The sequence below is a fragment of the Pristiophorus japonicus genome, chromosome 6 (genome assembly GCF_044704955.1).
Source record: "Pristiophorus japonicus isolate sPriJap1 chromosome 6, sPriJap1.hap1, whole genome shotgun sequence".
Classification (NCBI taxonomy): Eukaryota; Metazoa; Chordata; class Chondrichthyes; family Pristiophoridae; genus Pristiophorus; species Pristiophorus japonicus.
This window is the reverse complement of record NC_091982.1, coordinates 215156986-215176879: the sequence shown is the minus strand read 5'-3', so window position 1 is coordinate 215176879 and position 19894 is coordinate 215156986. Positions and strand designations below refer to the sequence as shown.

At 43.2% G+C, this 19894-nt stretch overlaps 1 protein-coding gene across 1 annotated transcript in view; it reads right to left on the bottom strand.

Moving 5' to 3' along the window:
• Positions 1-16224, bottom strand: part of prss59 (serine protease 59, putative) — a 135885-nt gene extending 119661 nt beyond the window's left edge. Inside the window, exons 1-5 of the mRNA XM_070884081.1 lie at positions 16051-16224; positions 15075-15158; positions 11538-11544; positions 5628-5836; positions 3624-3805 (exon numbers count right to left, since the gene is read on the bottom strand). Coding sequence (XP_070740182.1) covers positions 3624-3805; positions 5628-5836; positions 11538-11544; positions 15075-15158; positions 16051-16224 — 656 coding nt within the window. The remainder of the gene's footprint in view (positions 1-3623; positions 3806-5627; positions 5837-11537; positions 11545-15074; positions 15159-16050) is intronic.
• Positions 16225-19894: the final 3670 nt, after the last annotated feature.

Sequence of the window (19894 nt, the reverse complement as noted above, 5' to 3'; positions counted from 1 at the left end):
CAGAAACTCAACTGGAATAAAGACATAAGTGCCATGGATACTCGAGTAAGTCAAAGGCTAGATATTCTGCTATGAGTGGTTCACTTCTTGACTGCCCAAAGCCTGTCCACCATTTACAGGAGTGTGATGGAATACTCTCCATTTGCCTTGTTGGGTGCAGCTGCAGAAACACTCAAGAAGCTCAACACCATTCAGGACAAAGCAATTTGCTTGATTGGCACCCTATCCTTGAGCTTAAACATCCACCCCCTTCACCACTGGCTTACCAAGGCTGCAGTGTGTACAATCTGAAGGATATAATGTGGCAAGTTGCCAAGGATTCTTCAGCAGCACCTCCAAAACCCACAATTTCCACTACCTAGAAGTACAAGGCATCAGGTACATGGAAGCACATTGCCTTCACGTTTACCACCAAGTCACATACCATTCTGACTTGGACATATATTGCTGTTTCTTCAATGACACTGGGCCTAAGTCTTGGGCCTTCCTACCTAACAGCATTGTGGAAATACCTTCATCACATGGATTGCAGTGATTCAAAAAGTAGGCTCATCATCACCTTCTCAAAACCAACTATGGATGGGAAATAAATGCCAACTTTGCCAGCAACACCCACATCCCAGTGAATGAATAAAAAAAAGAAACAAGAATATTTGTTATATATTTTTCAATAATATTTTAGACCTAGCCAGTAAGAATGCCTGTCTATCTCACTGAGGCCTCCAGTCAGAACAATTGTTATTTTTTGAAGACTGACTGGTCTATCTTTATATTTAATAATTCTATTATATAACGATTTGCCATTGAAACTATCACCATCCATCGTGCTCCTAACCTTATCACTGTAGTAGCATTGTGCCGGGAACAATTTTCCACCTCGAAGAGCACAGAAAATACCGAAAGACAGAAACATACAAGCATTGTGAGACAAGTGCAGCTCACATTGTCTCTTATATAGTACAGTTCCCTACCTTCCTGTCTTGCACTACAGCTGTCATGGCAAAAATTGTGCTTTTAAATAATGTTATCCTTTTTATTTCATTTTTCAAATCATTATGAAACTGGAGATGGTTATGTTGCACTGACTGTTGTTTTGTGGACCATTATCATTTTGACAATTACTTTTGCTATTTCCAATTCTAAATTGTAAAAATAGTCTCAAAAATGCTTATTATATTATTGAAAAAGGGAATTTCATTATAAATATGAATGCTCCCCGCAAGCCTCAAAAACTAGGCCATAGCAGTGTCTCGTGACCATAGTGATCTAATTCAATTTCCCACAGAACAGCCAATACAGCTCAGAAATTCCAGATTGAGCTGATCAAAATATGTAATTACATTTTGTTGGCCCCGTATATTTATATAAACATCTTATATATAGTTTTTGATTCTTTTTGCTAGCAGGAAGGAAGATTATAGGCAATTGAAAACTAATACCTCTAAATGTTGCCTGGCTGTGAAAAGCAGTTATATTTGAAATTGATACGGTTTAATCATACTAATATTTCCCCCCCACCACCACCACCCTCCACACAGGTGTTTCTTGAGTATATTAAGAAAGAATTGCATTTCATACAGCATATTTCTTGACCTCAGGACGTCCCAAAGCGCTTTACAGCCAATGAAGTACATTTCAAGTTTAGTGACTGTTGTAATGTAATAAACGCAGCAGCCAATTTGTGTAAAGCAAGGTCCCACAAACAGCAATGAGATAATATAGCATAATATGTTTTTATAGGGTCGGACTGAGATGAGGAGAAATTTCTTCACTCAAAGGATTGGAAATCTTTGGAAGTTTCTACTCCAGAGGGCTGTGGATGCTCAGTTGTTGAATATATTCTAGACAGAGATCGATAGATATTTGAATACTAAGAGACTCAAAGGGTATGGTGATAGTACAGGAAGGTGGAGTTTAGGTAGAAGATCTTACTGAATGGTGGCATGGGCTCAATGGGCCAAATGGCCTACTCCTGCTCCTATTTTTTATGTTCTTATGTAAATGGGCAGAGCAATGGTAGATTAAATTTAATAAGACAAATGTAAAGTAAAACACATGTGAAAGAAAATGGATAACACACACACAACCACGAGTGATGTTGAAGTAGTTGAGAAGATAGTTGAAAGAGACCAAGAAGTCGTCATCGACTGGATGCTCAATGTACCCAACTAGTGCAGGGTAGCAATCAACAAAACCAATAGAATGTTTAACTACATAGCCGAAATAGGAGAATATAAATCAGAGAAACTGCAAAATGCTCCATTTGGACTGCACCTGAGTACTGTGTCTGGTTAGAGATGCTGAGAAACAAGGGAAACATTCAAGAACAGGAGGCAGTGAAAGGAAGAGGCACAAGGCTGGTCTTTACTGTTGAAGAGCTATGAGGAAAAGTTGGAGAAATTTGGGTTTTACAGCCTCAAAAAGAAATGACTGAGAAGTGATCATATAGAGGTACATAAGACAATTGAAGGAATGGATAAAGGTAAATCCGGAATACTATAAATTCAACTACGAGACTAGGACAAGGAAACACAGCTTCAAAATAGTAAAAGGTAAATTTAGGACTGATATAGAAACATAGAAACATAGAAACATAGAAAATAGGTGCAGGAGTAGGTCATTCGGCCCTTCTAGCCTGCACCATCATTCAATGAGTTCATGGCTGAACATGCAACCTCAGTACCCCATTCCTGGTTTCTCGCCATACCCCTTGATCCCCCTAGTAGTAAGGACTACATCTAACTCCTTTTTGAATATATTTTGAATATATCAAGCAATTCTTCTAGAAATGCATGTCAGGAAAGGGGCTGATTCAAGTGTACTAAAATGCTGTGAAGTAAGTTTATGCAAGTCAGTTATGTGATAATTACTGAACCACCTTTATTCTGTCAACTTTTCTCTACACAATTTACTAGAGTAAATGAAACAATTGCCATTTTTAATTAACTCTGGAACATAGTTAATGTAGTAATACATTACTACATTAAAAGTAGAACAATTTAAAAAGTGTCATGTATAGAAGATTAAACGGGACAGTGTAATGGTGTTGAATCATAGTGCACTAAAAGTATCATAGAATAGGCATTAATTATATTTTTTTCCCTTAGCTCTTGACCTGAGCTGAATGATGAAGGGTGAAGCAGAGCAGTGACTGCGGCATTCAACCACTGAGGAAAGAGAGAGGAATAAATATCAGAGCAGATAACTCTGCCCGTATGGTCCCCGGAGGCCTCTAGGGACTAGCCAACAACAACAATTTATATTTATATAGCGCCTTTAACATAGTAAAATGTCCCAAGGTGCTTCACAGGAGTGCTATAAAACAAAAACAAAAATTTGACACTGAGCTACATAAGGAGAAATTAGGGAAGACTACCAAAAGCTTGGTCAAAGAGGTAGGTTTTAAAGAGTGTCTTAAAGGAGGAAAGAGTTGTTGTTGTTGTAACTAACCTCTGGCGTATATTTGAGGTGGCTTGGAAGCAAGCTGCATTGCCCTATCTGCTCAAATTCAGAAGTCAGGCAGGCAGGTGAAAAAGATAAAAATACAAAATAAAAAGGGGACTCTTACTCAAATATCATATGAAATAGTGAAAAATAAATTGAAGCACAACTTTTTAACCTACATTGTTGGCCAACTTTTTCCATAAAAACGATGCTCTATAAGTAGACAGAGAGCACCCAACTTTTCTGCAAATGTTAACCAGGCACCATAGTCCATCCATGCTGGGTTTGCAGTCCCCTCTCCACCAATCATCAGAAAGACAGGACCCCCGGTCTGATAAAATGTATCATTAAAATAAAATCTCTGGAAAAATAAAAGCAAAGATGGAGCAGTACAGGTTTGCCAATGTATACCACTTATGTATTATCACTTCAAAAATATTAAATCCCAAATTAAATTACTGAATGAAAGACTAAGGAACTAGACAGAATTTTTGCATTGTCATCAATAACAGCAATAAATTATAACTACAATAGTAAGTGTATTGAAAGATAATTTCCTGGTATTTTATTCGGAAATTACCTCAACAAAACAGTAATGAGGTTATAAACAAAATGGATTGACCAAGACACTGCACCCTCAAGGAAACATTAAGTCCGACAAACGTTCATGTGGCATTACTTATAGCCAATTACCTGATACTGCTGCCATGATGTTTTAAAAAAGTGCTCCTGTATACTATTAAAAACACCTTTTAGAGATGGACTACATGGTAATCTTGGTTAATTGTACTGCCATGGTGGGCTTTTTTAAGTGCAGGATTGAACAATTTTGAGGTAGGTCACAATGAAATGAAAAAATACCATTTGGCTCATGTACAGTTTATCAAATTCATGTACAGTTTTCCTACCCATTTAACTTCTAAGGGATACTTTTGCCTAAATAATCCCTGATCCACAAAAGCAACGAAAAAAACTCCACAATATTCGTTAGGGCTTAGATTTATATCTGGAGGACTAGAATACAAGGGGATAGAAGTTATGCTACAGCTATACAAAGCCCTGGTTAGACCACACCTGGAGCACTGTGAGCAGTTCTGGGCACCACACCTTAGGAAGGATATATTGGCCTGGAGGGAGCGCAGCATGGGTTTGCCAGCATGACACCTGGACTTCATGGGTTAAAATACTAGGAGAAATTACACAAACTAGGTTTGTATTCCCTGGAATTTAGAAAATTAAGGGGTGATCTGATTGAGTTTTCAGGATATTAAGGTGAACAGATAGTAGATAGAGAGAAACTATTTCTGTTCATTGGGGAATCTAGGACAAGGGAGCATAGTCTAAAAATTAGAGCCAGACCTTTCAGGAGTGAAAATAGGAAACACTTCTACACACAAAGGATGCTAGAAGTTTGGAACTCTCTTCCTCAAATGGCAATTGATGCTAGATCAATTGTTAATTTTAAATCTGAGACTGATAGATTTTTGTTAACCAATGGTAGTAAGGGATGTAGGGTAAAGGCAAGTATATGGAGTAAGGTCGCAGATCACCATGATATCATTGAATGGTGGAACAGGCTCAAGGGGCGAAATTGCCTCTCCTGTTCCTATGTTTCTATTTATGCTATTCAATCTTGATCTTCTGCCCAGCATTACCCCATGCCCTTGAGATGATCAAATATTATTCTTGTATTACAGAATTTAGGAACTTATTTCCTTATCTATATATATAATGGGAATTATGTAAAGTCTCTGTTGAAATAATAACACTGACTAACTCTGCAGTGCAAACTTTTGTAATTTTTCACTATTGTTTTAATATATTTGCATTAAGTTAAAACTGAGTTAAATATTAGAGGTGATCAAATGACATACCTACACTTATCTATTAAATGTGGTTAAATATTTTACAAGACATTGCCAGAGGAGAATGTTCTGTGAACACAGAAATTGCCACATTACAATAACAATCAATTAAGTTATTCAAACTCAACACAATGTTCTGAAAATATAGCACAAAGGATTTGTGTGCACATACTCTCCTACTTAACCACAGTCTATTGTTTATTTAGGTGTCTGTAAATCATTTAACAGGGAATGGCTAATGGATTACATTATTTACTTCAATCATCTGCTTTTTTCTGGAATGAGTAAACTCTTTCATTCATTTGCATTAAAGGTTACCTGTTTCCACACCCTCCCATCAGCTGCATTGAAATGATCCAATCGCTGGACGAACCATTGCTCAGATCCTTGAAAACGTAGCTTATGCCGTAAAATTCTGAGATACCTTGAATTGTGAAAACCTAAAGCACCCCATTCACAGGAAAATAAAAGAATAACTGACAACACAAGATGAGTCATTCTCATCATCGATATAGCCAGACTACACACTCAGGGTCATAGACATTATATGAAGACGTTGATCATGATGATGAAACCTGTTGAAAAGCGAAAACTTCTTGGATCAGCTGATGATACACAAGTCACTAGAAGAGTGACAACTGGCAGGTGCATCGTGTACATTCCTTTCAACTTCCTGCTTGTGGTTAATAATGTAACACTCTGAGGAGAAATACCAGTCAAAGTAATAATCACAATTGCACTGCTTAGGCATCACAAATGACAAAGTGACATCACAAAGCGGTTGGAAGGAAGTTCTAAGGATGAATAATGTGTTAGTTAAACACTGACTTATTAGATGTCTCTCAATCAATTCTCCCCTATTCATTCCAAAAATTGTTTCTGTATTAAAGTAAGATTTACTTGGAATCTGATTACTTTCCCATTTGCTCTAACAGTGAAAGTGACAGTTGTAATATATATAGTTACACCTGTGGACTACTGTGGCACTGCAGCCAGCACTGTGTACAAATAAAGAGGGAACAGGTCATCTGACTAGAGTTCCGGAGTGTTTTGCCTTCTTAAGGCTGTGTGTGTGTTTGTGAGTTATATTGAAGATATAACAATGGCGATGAGAATGGGATAATCAGGGGAAAAAAAAGTAATTTTTGTTGGTGGAGTATTCAGCCAACTGACAGAGAGACTTGGAGAGCTTCTCTGTTTTGATTAACAGCTGCAAATCCAAGGAAAATTACAAGCACACTTGTCTGAACTGCCAGAGTCCAGATGGCTGCCCCTATGGGAATAATAGGGTGGTTGGGGTGTTTCAATGTGACCATGACAATTTTGGAGCATATGTGGAGCGGCTAGAAATGTTGTTCACCACAAATAATATCATCAAAGTCCCCAGTGATGAAAACCATAACCGGGTGGTGTTGGAAAGACAATGCCGATTTTCTTAACTGAACCAGGGCCCGAGGTGTATGAAAGCCTGAAAAATTTGCTTGTGCCTGTCAAGCCAAAGGACACAACTCTTAAGCAGATTCAGCACTATAGTCTTGAGCCCCTGGAAATTGCTGAAAGTTATCGTTTCGGAATACGAGATCGGTTAACCGAAGAAAATATCAGTGAGTACATTGTAGCATTAAAAAAGCTATCTATTCACTGTAATTTTGGAAACTTTCAAGATTGAGCATTGCGTAACCGCTTTGTTTGTGGGATGAAAAATGATGCGATCAGAAGAAAGTTATTGACAACTCCTAACTTGACTTTTGATTTAGCTTGTCAGACAGCTATGTCAATGAACATGACCGACCAATATTCCCAAGAATTTCATACTATTTCCAGTCATCAGACAACCAAGGTGACCTGCCTGCAGATTAAAAGTAAAAGGCAGTTGGGCACCAAGGTCTCAGAAACTGGCAATGGTAATAGAGCATTGAAGTCCTGCTATCGGTGCCTGGGACAACACATTGCTCAAAGTTGTCCATATGTGAAGGCAGAGTGTTTTATCTGCAGGAAAACTGGGCATCTTACGAAGGCATGCCGACTGAAGGGTATACCAGCTTTCAAAGCTATTAGTAGAAATCCCCAGAGACTACATAGCATGGAAGAAAAACAACAGGACAAGGAGGTTTTAGAGCTACACATCATCAGGAGCATAAGTTTAACTAACAGCGATTCAAAAAGTATCATCATCCATATAGATTTTGCAGGAACCAAGATACCCATGGAAATTGACACTGGTGCAACTGTGAGTGTAGTACCGGAGTCACTATACCTCGACAAATTGCGTGATTTCCCATTGAAGAAATCCAAGATAGAGCTGCGAGGCTACCCGGCAGAGAATATTCCTGAGGTAGGTCGTATCACCGTACTGGTGAAATACAAGGATCAAGTACAGAACTTGCCTCGAGTAGTAGTGACAGGAGACAAGCTTGCCTTACTAGGAAGAAATTGTCTGGGATCACTGAAGCTAGATTGGAGTGAGATTTTCTGTGTTGAAACGAGATTTGCATCAAAGGATGATGTCATCAAGAATTATCTAAAGGTGTTCTGCGAAATAGGCAGTCCGATCCAAGGCTTCGAGGCGAGTGTCAGGGTACAGAAGGACGCTAGATCGGTTTACTGCAAGCCACGTTCCGTACCATATGCACTCAAGGAGAAAGTTGAGCAAGAACTCAAAAGACTAGAGACTGAGAACATTATTTCTCAGATAGAGCGATGTAATTGGGCTACACCCATTGTTGTTGTACCTAAGTCCGATGGTAAGGTAAGATTGCGAGATGATTATAAAGTAACCGTAAACCAGGCTCTAGAGGGTAATCTCCCCAATACATTGTCAAATGTAGAAGATTTGTTCACAACACTGACAGGTGGTCAGTCAGATCTTCTCAAAGTTGGATCTTACAAATGCCTACTTACAACTTGAACTAGATGAGGAGTCCAAGTCATGCTTGACTCTAAATACTCATCTAGGCCTAAATCAATTTAATAGGCTACCATTTGAAATGCTACCAGCCCCTGCCACATTCCAAGGGGTGATGAACTAGATTTTGCAAGATATTGAAGGGGTAGTATGTTATTTAGGTGACATACTAATTTCAGCACCAAATCGGCAAATTCATAAAAACATATTGAATGAAGTCCTCAAACGGCTAGAGAAGCACAGAGTACGAGTATCTGCTCGCAAGTGTGAATGATTTCAAAACTCCGTGGAGTACTTAGGGTACAGAATAGACAAAGATGGTTTACATCCAACCAAGGGAAAGCTGGATGCAATCAGGAATGCACCCACTCCCAAGAATGTCACTGAACTTCGATAATTTTTGGGTCTTTTGAACTATTATGGGAAGTTCCTAGCAAATTTGGCTACGTATTACATCCACTGAATGAACTATTGAAAAAACAGGTCCATTTGAAGTGGTCAGAAGAATGTGATACAACATTCAAGCAGTGTAAAAGCAAATTGGTAGAGAGCACCATGTTAGTTCACTGTGATGTATCTCAGGAGATCAAACTAACATGTGATGCCTCTCCGTATGGAGTTGGGGCAGTAATCTCTCATGTATTACGTAGTGAGGAGGAGAGACCAATTGCTTTTGCTTCACGCACTCTCAGTGCCAGTGAGCGTAATTATGCACAAATCGAAAGGGAAGCTTTGGCATTAATTTTTGGGGTCAAGAAGTTCCACAAATACTTGTATGGTCGTAAATTTATCATCATTACGGACCATAAGCCCCGAACCCAACCTCCATACAAAGTCCCCACTTCCAACATTAGCTGCAGCCCGAATGCAGAGATGGGCTTTGATTTTGTCAGCATATATATATGATATTGAATACAGACGATCAGCTGATCACAGTAATGCTGCTGCTCTGTCTAGATTGCCTACCCCATCACAAGTTACACCCGATAGGGAAGAAGTGTTCTATTTTTCATACATTGATGAACTGCCAGTCACAGCAGAAGAGATTGGTAGAGCAACCACACGTGACCCAGTTATGTCAAAGGTGTATGATTATATTGCAAATGGCTGGCCAAACCAGATAACAGACAAAGATATTCATCCATTCTTCATTTGTAGGGATGAATTATCAGTCGATAAAGATTGCATCATGTGGGGTGCAAGAGTGGTTATAACAAATAAATTCAGGTCCAGATTATTAGGGGACCTCCATGACAAGCACCTGGGAATGTGCTTGACCAAGAGTTTTGCATGCAGTTACTTTGAAAGAGGTAGAATAAAAGAGAGAGAGTTCAAATGGAAATCAAAGGCATCCCTTGGAGAAAAACTTTCCTCGGGATCAGCCTCGAATGAGTTTAAATTCAACACCATGTTTGGAAGGTTCTGTTCGAGAGCGAAGATATCCTCTTCGAAACAGGAAACAAGTGGTTAGGCTTGATTTGTAAATATAGCAAAATATGTCCATGTCTTTTGTAATGTATAACCATGCAAGATTTGTATGAAGATTATTTTGTTATAATTATTTCTTTATTAAGGAGGGAGAAGTGTACTATATATAGCTCCACCTGTGGACTATTGTGGCACTGCAGCCAGTGCTGTGTACAAATAAAGAGGGAACAGGTCACCTGACTAGAGTTCCGGAGTGTTCTGCCATCTTAAGGCTGTGTGTGTGTTTGTGAGTTGTACTGAAGATATAACACAGTCTCCAGGGAATTCCCATGCAGCACATCCATGTGTTAATGGTTTGCCTTCAGATCAGTCCTTAACCATTTCTCTTTAATCCCTCACTCCCCAGCAACACTCTAGTTATTGCCAAACGTAAACCCAGCTGTGGTTATCTCACATGAATCAAGTGGAGTTATTTATCATATCCCCCTGTTGGCCATGGTGTGTTCTGTTCATGCAGCCAGACTTGCAGACCCAGGGTCTATAATCTGCCACCAGCCTATTGAAAATAGATTTAACACCATAAATTCTTTGAGCTGGCCAATGGATGCCAGGCTCTTGGGATATAAATTAAAAGATTGCTGTAACAGGCTGTTAAGAATACATTTTAGTATTTTTGTACATCCTCAGGATGTTCCAAAGAGCTCGTTCTCCTCTTCCTCTCTTTCCTGAGGTGGACCGTCAGCCCCTTCTGGAAATTCTTGTTCCCTCCTGATAGCCAGGTTGTGCAGCATGGAGCACACGATCACGAATTGATCTACCTGATCAGGGTTGTATCGTAGCGCCCCTCCTGAATCCAAACTCCCCCGAAGTTGAAGCAGCCTTTTCAATGAAGTGTTCTGCGATTTGAAAAATGGTGACCACACCACTGTGATTAGTTCAGAATAGTTCAACTTTTTTAGAGCAGTGTTTTCGGCGAGTGATTTTGTGGGCGAGATGTGTACGAGGTACTGAAAGTCACACTGGGCGATATACTGGCTGCTAGTTTCGGCAAATGTGATCTTTACAACAAAAGAAAGTGGATGGTCGGTATTATTGAATCTCAGTGTTAATTAAATGCCGAAAGTAACGCTGGGCGATATTATGGGTGTTGGTTTCGCCCATTCTGATGATTCCATCCAAAAAAAATGCGCGGGAGGTATTATGGTTTCCCGGCATTACGCACATGGCGAAAGTAACGCTCAATGATAGGTGTCCGAAAAATGAGCGTCAGTTTCCATTTTGTTGTGTATGCATGCCTGTTTACTGTGTGATGTCTGTAACACTGTTATGCCATATTGAATGTACCCTTATACTGTACACACCTTTCTGGTACACCAGAGGGTGCTGCTGCTGGAGACCTAGGGGTTGCCTGCACACGGCAGGTAACCCAGTATAAAAGGAAACTCACAGCTTGTTGTCGTCACTCAAGAGCTGCAAATAAAGGACAACAGGTCTACACAGTTTAAGTATCATATCCTGTCTCGTGGAGTCATTACTAAAGGTGCCTACATACACTATAACTGGCGACGGGAATACGAGGTCACGAACTACACACTCAACATGTCTAACCTCAGCAACCTCCAGCAATTTACAGAGGGGGAAGATTGGGATGCTTTTGTGGAAAGATTGGAACACTTCTTTATAGCCAACGACCTGGACAGGGACACACCGGCTACACTACCGAACAAACGTAGGGCCATCCTGCTTAGCAGTTGTGGGCCCACCATCTACGGTCTCGTCAGGGACTTACTAGCCCCGGAGAAGACAAGAGCTATGAGCAACTTGTAACAATCATACAGGAACAACTAAAACCGAAAGAAAGCATCCTCACAGCCAGGCACCGGTTCTACACTTACCTGCGACCTGAGGGCCAAGAAATTGCCAAGTATGCTGCACACTTAAGAAGACTAGCTGCACCGTGTAATTTTGGCTACCACCTTAATGAAGCACTAAGGGACATATTTGTCATCGGAATCGGCCACAAAGGCCTCCTACACAAATTGCTCTCAGCTGACATCACGGTCACCCTGCAGAAAGCAATTCAAGTGAGCCAGGCCTACATGGTTTCGGCCAGCGATTCCAGGTGAATACTGACCCAAGACTCTAAAGGCAGAAATGCTGTCCTGAGTCCCGCAACCCTGAGTCCGCCACATGGGGCAAACCGGATGACCCCGTGCTGGCGCTGTGGAGGAAACCACAGGGCCCACCAGTGCCGCTACAAAGACTATGCATGCAAAGGCTGCAAAGAGAAAGGGTACCTTCAGAGAATGTGCAGAAAAGGCTGTACTCACCGCGTATCTGATGAGTTGGCTGATCACCGGGGCTCCGACACAGATGAAGGTGAAGCTGCTCAAACCCTGGAAGAAGAGTATGGAATCTTTACCTGCTCCACCGGAAGTTCTCCGTGAATGATGGAAGTGGATATCGATGCGGTCCCATTCTCCATGGAGATCGACACAGGGGCGAGCCAGTCTGTGATGAGCCAAATGACCTTTGAAAAAATTTGGATGAATCCTGCCACTCAACTAAAACTGTTTCCTGTCCAGGCAAAGCTGCTCACCTATACCAAAGGTAAAATCCAAATCGTTGGCAGTGTAGACGTCCAGGTCTCTCAGGGCGGCGTGTTGAACAAACTACCCCTGTGGATTGTAGCCGGCGACGGTCCCACGCTGCTGGCCAGGAATTGGATGAACCAGGTCCACATAAGGCGAAGTAGCCCTGTGGAAGAAAAGACCACCACAGTCCTGCAGGAAAGCCAGGAAATGGCTGCAGCACCAGCAGCACAAGGAGAAACACTTGTAATCAAAATGGCCGCCGCCATGCCAGTGAGCATGGAGGAGCATCACATGACACCAAGCGGCCAATCGGATTTGAAGGCTCCCTTAAAGGAGACTGGTAACCAAAGAAATTTAAAGGGGAAGTTTCAACTATTTGAGTACATGGACTTTAAAGCTAAAGATGCAATTAAGGGGTGCAAGTATGAAAATGTATGCAATGTAACAATGAATTGTGATGCTGGTTTAACTAATGTGACTAATGATATGAATGCAGGTGTCAGTAAGGTTAAGAACAAGTTTATTATGCTTAACAGTAATGATAGAGATTGTGAAATGCCTAATGTAACCATGTCTGTTGAAATCAGGACACCCAAAAGTGATGCAAATGCTAGAATGTATAATGCAGGCTCGACTATGTGTGATCAGAGCCAAGGTGTCATGTATACCGGTAGGACACTGCCAAAGGGCATTGGGTCCTACAGGGACCATGCTGATGCCAATGGAATCCCCCTGTGGGAGATCCCCAGGTCCAGCAGGCTACCTGACCATGTAGCCTGGACCTTTGGAACAAATGTGATGCGCCTTGCAGGACACACACACAGGCAGTGGGAGCAGACCCACTACAGGGACAGTGGTCAATGGGCAGCCCAGCCACCACCAATGGCAATCTGCACCCTACCAGCCCCACAATCCCTGGCCACCAGGGCCAACACAAGGAGCATGAGGCCAATACCCTCCAGCTTCCCTGGCAAACCCTGGGATGACCGGACCCTCATCCCAATTGGTGGAGAAGGAGCCCATCCAGTCTTGTGGCCCTGTCCACCATCCCACAACTACCCACATCACAGTGTATACTCACCACCCACTGCTGCCGTGGCTACCTCCCCGAGGGATCCCACAACAGTGACACCCACTTGGTTTGTGTGTGAGAGAGGGGAAATGTACAAGGCCAGCCTCAAGCAGAGGGGTCACACCTGGCAACCACACAACCCTCACCACAACCTCCCTTAGCCCACCACTGATCACCTCCCCTGGTCATGACAATAAGGATATGAAAAATGTTCAGGGGGGAGTATTGTTGTAAATGCATGCCTGTTTACTGTGTGATGTCTGTAACACTGTTATGCCACATTGAATGTACCCTTATACTGTACACACCTTACTGGTACACCAGAGGGTGCTGCTGCTGGAGACCTAGGGGTTGCCTGCACACGGCAGGTAACCCAGTATAAAAGGGAACTCACAGCTTGTTGTTGTCACTCAGGAGCTGCAAATAAAGAGCTACAGGTCTACACAGTTTAAGTATCATACCCTGCCTCGTGGAGTCATTACTAAAGGTGCCTACATACACTATACATTTTGTGGCTAAATGGGCCATATCTGGGCATTGCACCTCATTCCAGCATTAAAATGGACGTTAAGTGGGTGTTATGCATAAAAAAATAATGGAAAATCTAGCCCCTGGGCACTTAACAAAAATCAGCTCACATAACAAAATCAGCGCAGAAAGACAGCATTGTTTTTAGATGAAGTTTTGGAGGGAGTGAAGAAGGCAGAGAATATGCTTCATAAATCTTAATTTTTTGAAAGTCAAAAGAGAGAAATTGGAAATGTAATGTAATGCTTGAATTTTTGATTTTTTTCAAAGTACCACCCCACTACCAAACCTCTCCTCACCGGGCTCGAGGGTCGGAGCGTCGTCTGGCAGAATCGCTCCCTCGCCTGGTCACAGACCTCGAGGCTCAGCTTCAAAAGAATCCAGGGGTGCGGGGGGTGGTGGGGAGCAGTGGAAGCCGAGCCCCTGTGTCCGGGCAAGGGAGCGATTTGTCGGTTAACACTCCAACCCTCGAGCCCAGTGAAGAGAGGTTCGGTAGTGGGGTGTTACTTTGAAAAAAATCAAAAATTCAAGAATTGCATTACACTTTGTTGCCCCAAATGTCTTCATTGAATGCCTAGCTTCCCGTTGTATGCAAGCCTATTGCGCAGACCAGAGTGTGGTCCATACTAGGGCATCCACCTTGGAGAGAGAGAGGGAAGAAGAGGTGTGAGTGCCTTGTCCTACTGTTTTGAGGTTGTTGCAAAGCTACAGTTTAATTATTGGGCAATATTGACAATGCCTTCTGCATGATAATGCTGCGGAGGAGAAGATTGATTAGACAGCATCACCTAAGGAACCTCAGAGCACATAGGATGATGGTCAGGAGGCCTTACCCACATCAGGTATATTGAGACAGGCATTCCATATCTGTACCTGAATGAGGCACACTGTGTGAGAAGGCTGCGTTTCCGCAAAGAAGTTGTAACCGAGATCTATGAGTTAATAAAAGCAGACCTGCACCCTAGAAGCATCAGAAGAACTGCTTTGTCAGTTGAAGTAAAGGTTACTGTTCCACTTTCGTTTTATGCATCTGGATCATTCCAGGCCACAACTCAGGATGTATGCGCCATTTCTAAACATGCAACACATATCTGCATTCAGCAGGTGACTGCTGCACTATATGCCTGGAGGAATGACTACATAAAGTTCCCCAGGACCGCTCAGTCAATGCATGACAGGGCTATGGGCTTCTCCAGGATTGCTCGCTTCCCCAAGATACAGGGCTGCATTGATTGTACCCACATCACCTTGCGAGCACCTTTGGAGGATTCCAAGATGTACAGGAACAGAGAAGGCTTCCACTCGATGAATGTGCAGCTCATCTGTGATGACATGCATTGCATTATGGCAATTGATGCAAGATACCCTGGGAGCACCCATGATGCTTTCATAGAAACATAGAAACATAGAAACATAGAAAATAGGTGCAGGAGTAGGCCATTCGGCCCTTCAAGCCTGCACCGCCATTCAATGAGTTCATGGCTGAACATGCAACTTCAGTACCCCATTCCTGCTTTCTCGCCATACCCCTTGATCCCCCTTGTAGTAAGGACTTCATCTAACTCCTTTTTGAATATATTTAGTGAATTGGCCTCAACAACTTTCTGTGGTAGAGAATTCCACAGGTTCACCACTCTCTGGATGAAGAAGTTTCTCCTCATCTCGGTCCTAAATGGCTTACCCCTTATCCTTAGACTGTGACCCCTGGTTCTGGACTTTCCCAACATTGGGAACATTCTTCCTGCATCTAACCTGTCTAAACCCATCAGAATTTTAAACATTTCTATGAGATCCCTTCTCATTCTTCTGAACCCCAGTGAATACAAGCCCAGTTGATCCAGTCTTTCTTGATATGTCAGTACCGCCATCCCGGGAATCAGTCTGGTGAACCTTCGCTGCACTCCCTCAATAGCAAGAATGTCCTTCCTCAAGTTAGGAGACCAAAACTGTACACAATACTCCAGGTGTGGCCTCACCAAGGCCCTGTACAACTGTAGCAACACCTCCCTGTCCCTGTACTCAAATCCCCTCGCTATGAAGGCCAACAAGCCATTTGCTTTCTTAACCGCCTGCTATACCTGCATGCCAACCTTCAATGACTGATGTACCATGACACCCAGGTCTCGTTGCACCTCCCCTTTTCCTAATCTATCACCATTCAGATAATAGTCTGTCTCTCTGTTTTTACCACCAAATCCTATGCAAGAGCGCTACATCTGCCATGTTGCAGCAGCAGCCGGAAGGGCAGAACTGGCTGCTGGGAGACAAAGGGTACGGCCTCGCCACCTGGCTCATGACACCCCGACGCGTAACCAGGACGGAAGCTGAGCGGGAATACAACATGTCGCACATTGTGACACACAGCTTAATGGAGAGGACCATCGGCATCTTGAAGCAGCGTTTCCGATGCCTGGACCATTCCGGAGGCTACTTGCAATACTCCCCTGAGATTGTCGGTCAGGTCACTGTTGTCTGCTGTATGCTGCATAACTCAGCCATCATGAGGCAACAGCAGCTGGTGGCAGAAGACCCACCTGAGGTGAGAATGGCTGATGATGAGGAGGAAGATGCAGATGATGAAGAGGAGGATGAGGAGGATGAAGAAGTCATGCAACTACCTGAACCTGGAGCACGATGGCGGAGGAGGGCGGGCCGTTGTGCCCCTTTAAACGATTAAACGCCAGCAGCTCATCTATGAACGTTTTGCTGCCTGAAGGCTCAGTGGCAACTTTTCAAAATAGACGATGTTTACTGTTTGAACCCGTTCCGTAATGTTGTGTTGTGTTAAGAATGGAACAAATAATGTAAATGATTCTTCTTTAGTTCAAAAAGTTGTTAATAATGGAACAAATAATGTATTGATTCAGTTATAATTTAAAATATATATTTTATTCAAAATTTTAACACATTTGTACTTATCTCTAATAAAAATTTCTTGTTTCCAACTTTAAACTATTCAGTTAAGATCACGTGCAAACTTTAAGATCACTTACAAACTTTTAAACTTGTAAATTTACATCACTTACAAAAAACTTTTAATTTGAAATCAGTTACAACAGTAACAACAATAATAATGACAACAAAACAGCAGCAGCATCAGCAAACAAAGGCTGCACCCATCTCTCCTCCACCTTATTCTAAGACCGCCTGCTGCGCTTGGTTTCGGTGACTCCACCCCCGCCCGCTGGCGGTGGCGCAGCATTTCTCAAGTTGGTACCAAGATTATTCTTTCGAGCATCTCGGGTAATGCGCACTTCTTGTTGGGGGGCATGGGCAGGTGATAATGTGCAAGGCCCAGCTTGGGCCTCTTCAGAGGTTGATCTGGGGATTGGAGTGGGAGTGGCAGTTGATTCCGTCAATGGGCGTGGGGTCTGGGCATGTTCCCTTATTGCAGCAGCTACCTCCGACATTCCCTCCCTCATGTGCCCCGACAGCATCTCAACTACCTCCCACGTTACCTCCCTCATGTGCCCCGACAGCGTGTCAACTATCTGCGACATTCCCTCGCTCATGTGACCCGACAGTGTATCAGCTACCTGCGACATTCCATCCCTAATATGCCAGGACAGTGTTTCCATTTCTCGCGAGAGTGTTGTTACTTCTCCTGATAGTCCCGAAAATCTCATTACCCATCCCATCGATGATGTTTAGGAGTGATCGCATAAGGTCAATGCTCTCCCCACTCATTGCCATCATCTGACCCACATCTGGTACATCCTGCATCTCAGGGGAGTGCTGTTGAGCTCTCCTTTCCCTCCTCACCCTGGGTGTGGCTCGCTGGGACCCGCCGCCTCGGACAATGGGGCCATGATTGCGGCTCACTGCACCCCACTGGGACCCGCAGCCTCGAACAGTGGGGCCCTGATTGCGGCTCACTGTATTGTGTTCCGAACACAGATGAGACTGCACACAGGGAGATTAAAGTAACAGTGACCTCAGTCTTTATTAAGACACTCCCGAGTGAGGAACAGGCCTTAGGGGCCGGCTTATATACAGTGCTCCCAGGGGATGCTGGGATCCCTTGGGACTTCAGGGGATGCACTCACTGGTGGCAGTACTTGGGAGTGCATGCTTTACAGATACACAACATCACTCCCCCCCCCCAAAGTCAAAGTGAAAACTATTTACAAGGTGAGGCGGCCGGGGCGCCTTTCTTTCCCTGGTGGACCGCCTCGATACAAATGTCTGTTCTGGTGTGTTGGCTGTGCCCTCACTGGGCTGGCGTGTTGTTGGCCCTACAGGACTGCTGAGTGAGCCTGGTTTTCTGGGCTTTTGGGCGTGATGGGTTCAATTTCCTGGTCTGGGGTGGTGTCGTTGATCCTTTGAGTGTGTGTTATGGGCTCGAAAAAGGTGGTGTCTGCTGTGGGTTGTTCAGGGCAGTCTATGAACCGCAGCCTCATTTGGTTCAAGCGCTTGCTGAAAATTTGTCCATTGTCTAGTTTGACTACAAACACCCTACTCCCTTCTTTAGCTATCACCGTGCCCGCGATCCACTTGGGACCATGTCCATAGTTTAGCACATACACAGGGTCATTCAGATCAATTTCCCGTGACACAGTGGCGAGACCATCGTTTACATTTTGTTGCTGCCGCCTGCTCTCTACCTGATCATGCAGGTTGGGGTGAATCAGCGAGAGTCTGGTTTTAAGTATCCTTTTCATGAGTAGCTCAGCTGAGTGAATGGGGTCTTGTGCGGTAGCTGAGAAGTACTCGGGACAGGCGGGTATGGAGTGAGCCTTCTGTGACTCATTTAAGGCTCTGTTTGATTGTTTGTACTGCCCGCTCTGCCTTCCCATTGGAGACTGGTTTAAACGGGGCCAAGGTGACATGTTTGATCCCATTGCGGGTTGAACGGTCAAATGGCCTACTCATGCACCTATTTTCTATGTTTTTATATTTCTAATGACTTAGATGAAGGGACTGAGTGTAATGTATCCAAATTTGCTGATGATCCAAAACTAGGTGGGACAGTAAGCTGTGAGAACACAAGAGTCTGCAAGATATATAGATAAACAATGTGAGTGGGCAGTAAGGTGGCAGATGGAGTAAAGTGGAGGGAAATGTGAGGTTATTCACTTTGGTAGGAACGATAGAAAAACAGAATATGGTTTAAATGGTTAAAAACTTTTAAATGTTGGTGTTCAGAGAGATTTGGGTGTCCTCGTGCAAGAAACACAGAAAGTGAGCATGCAGGTACGCAAGCAATAAGGAAGGCAAATAGTATGTTGTCCTTTATTGCAAAGGGTTAGAATATAAGAGTAAGGAAGTCTTGCTACAATTCTACAGGGCCTTAGTGAGACCACACCCAGAGTACTGTGCAGTTTTGGTCTCCTTATCTAAGGAAGGAAACACTTGCTTTAGAGACGGTGCAACAAAGGTTCACAAGATTGATTCCTGGGATGAGAGGACTGTCTTATGATGAGAGATTGTGTAGAATGGGCCTGTACGTTCTTGAGTTTATAATAATGAGAGGTGATCTCATTGAAACATACAATGTTTCTATATTAAGGGGGAGTTAAATATGGCCCCTAAGCCTAAAGGGATCAAGTGGTATGGAGAGAAAGCAGGAAAGGGGTACTGAAGTGAATGATCAGCCATGATCTTATTGAATGGTGGTGCAGGCTCGAAGGGCCGAATGGCCTACTCCTGCACCTATTTTCTATCTTTCTATGTTTCTATGAATTCTTTAAATTGGGCAATGGTGAAACATAGCCCGTTATCATTGACCAGTATGTCAGGCAGGCCGTGGGTGGCAAACATGGCCCTCAGGCTTTCCGCAGTGGCGGTGCTTCCCGACATTATTTCACATTCAATCCATTGTGCTTTGCACACGTGGGTTCGGATCCCATCTTGTTGCCATGAAGACCTCTTCAGTCGCAGCCCTACGCGATCCAGTCACTGGAGGACCTCCTCCAGGTTTTGTAGGTGCTCGACGATGTCCCGACCCGTGACCAATATGTCGTCCTGAAAAACCACCATGCGGGGTACCGACTTGAGTAGGCTCTCCATGCTTCTCTGGAAGATCGCTGCAGCCGACCGAATTCCAAACGGGCATCTG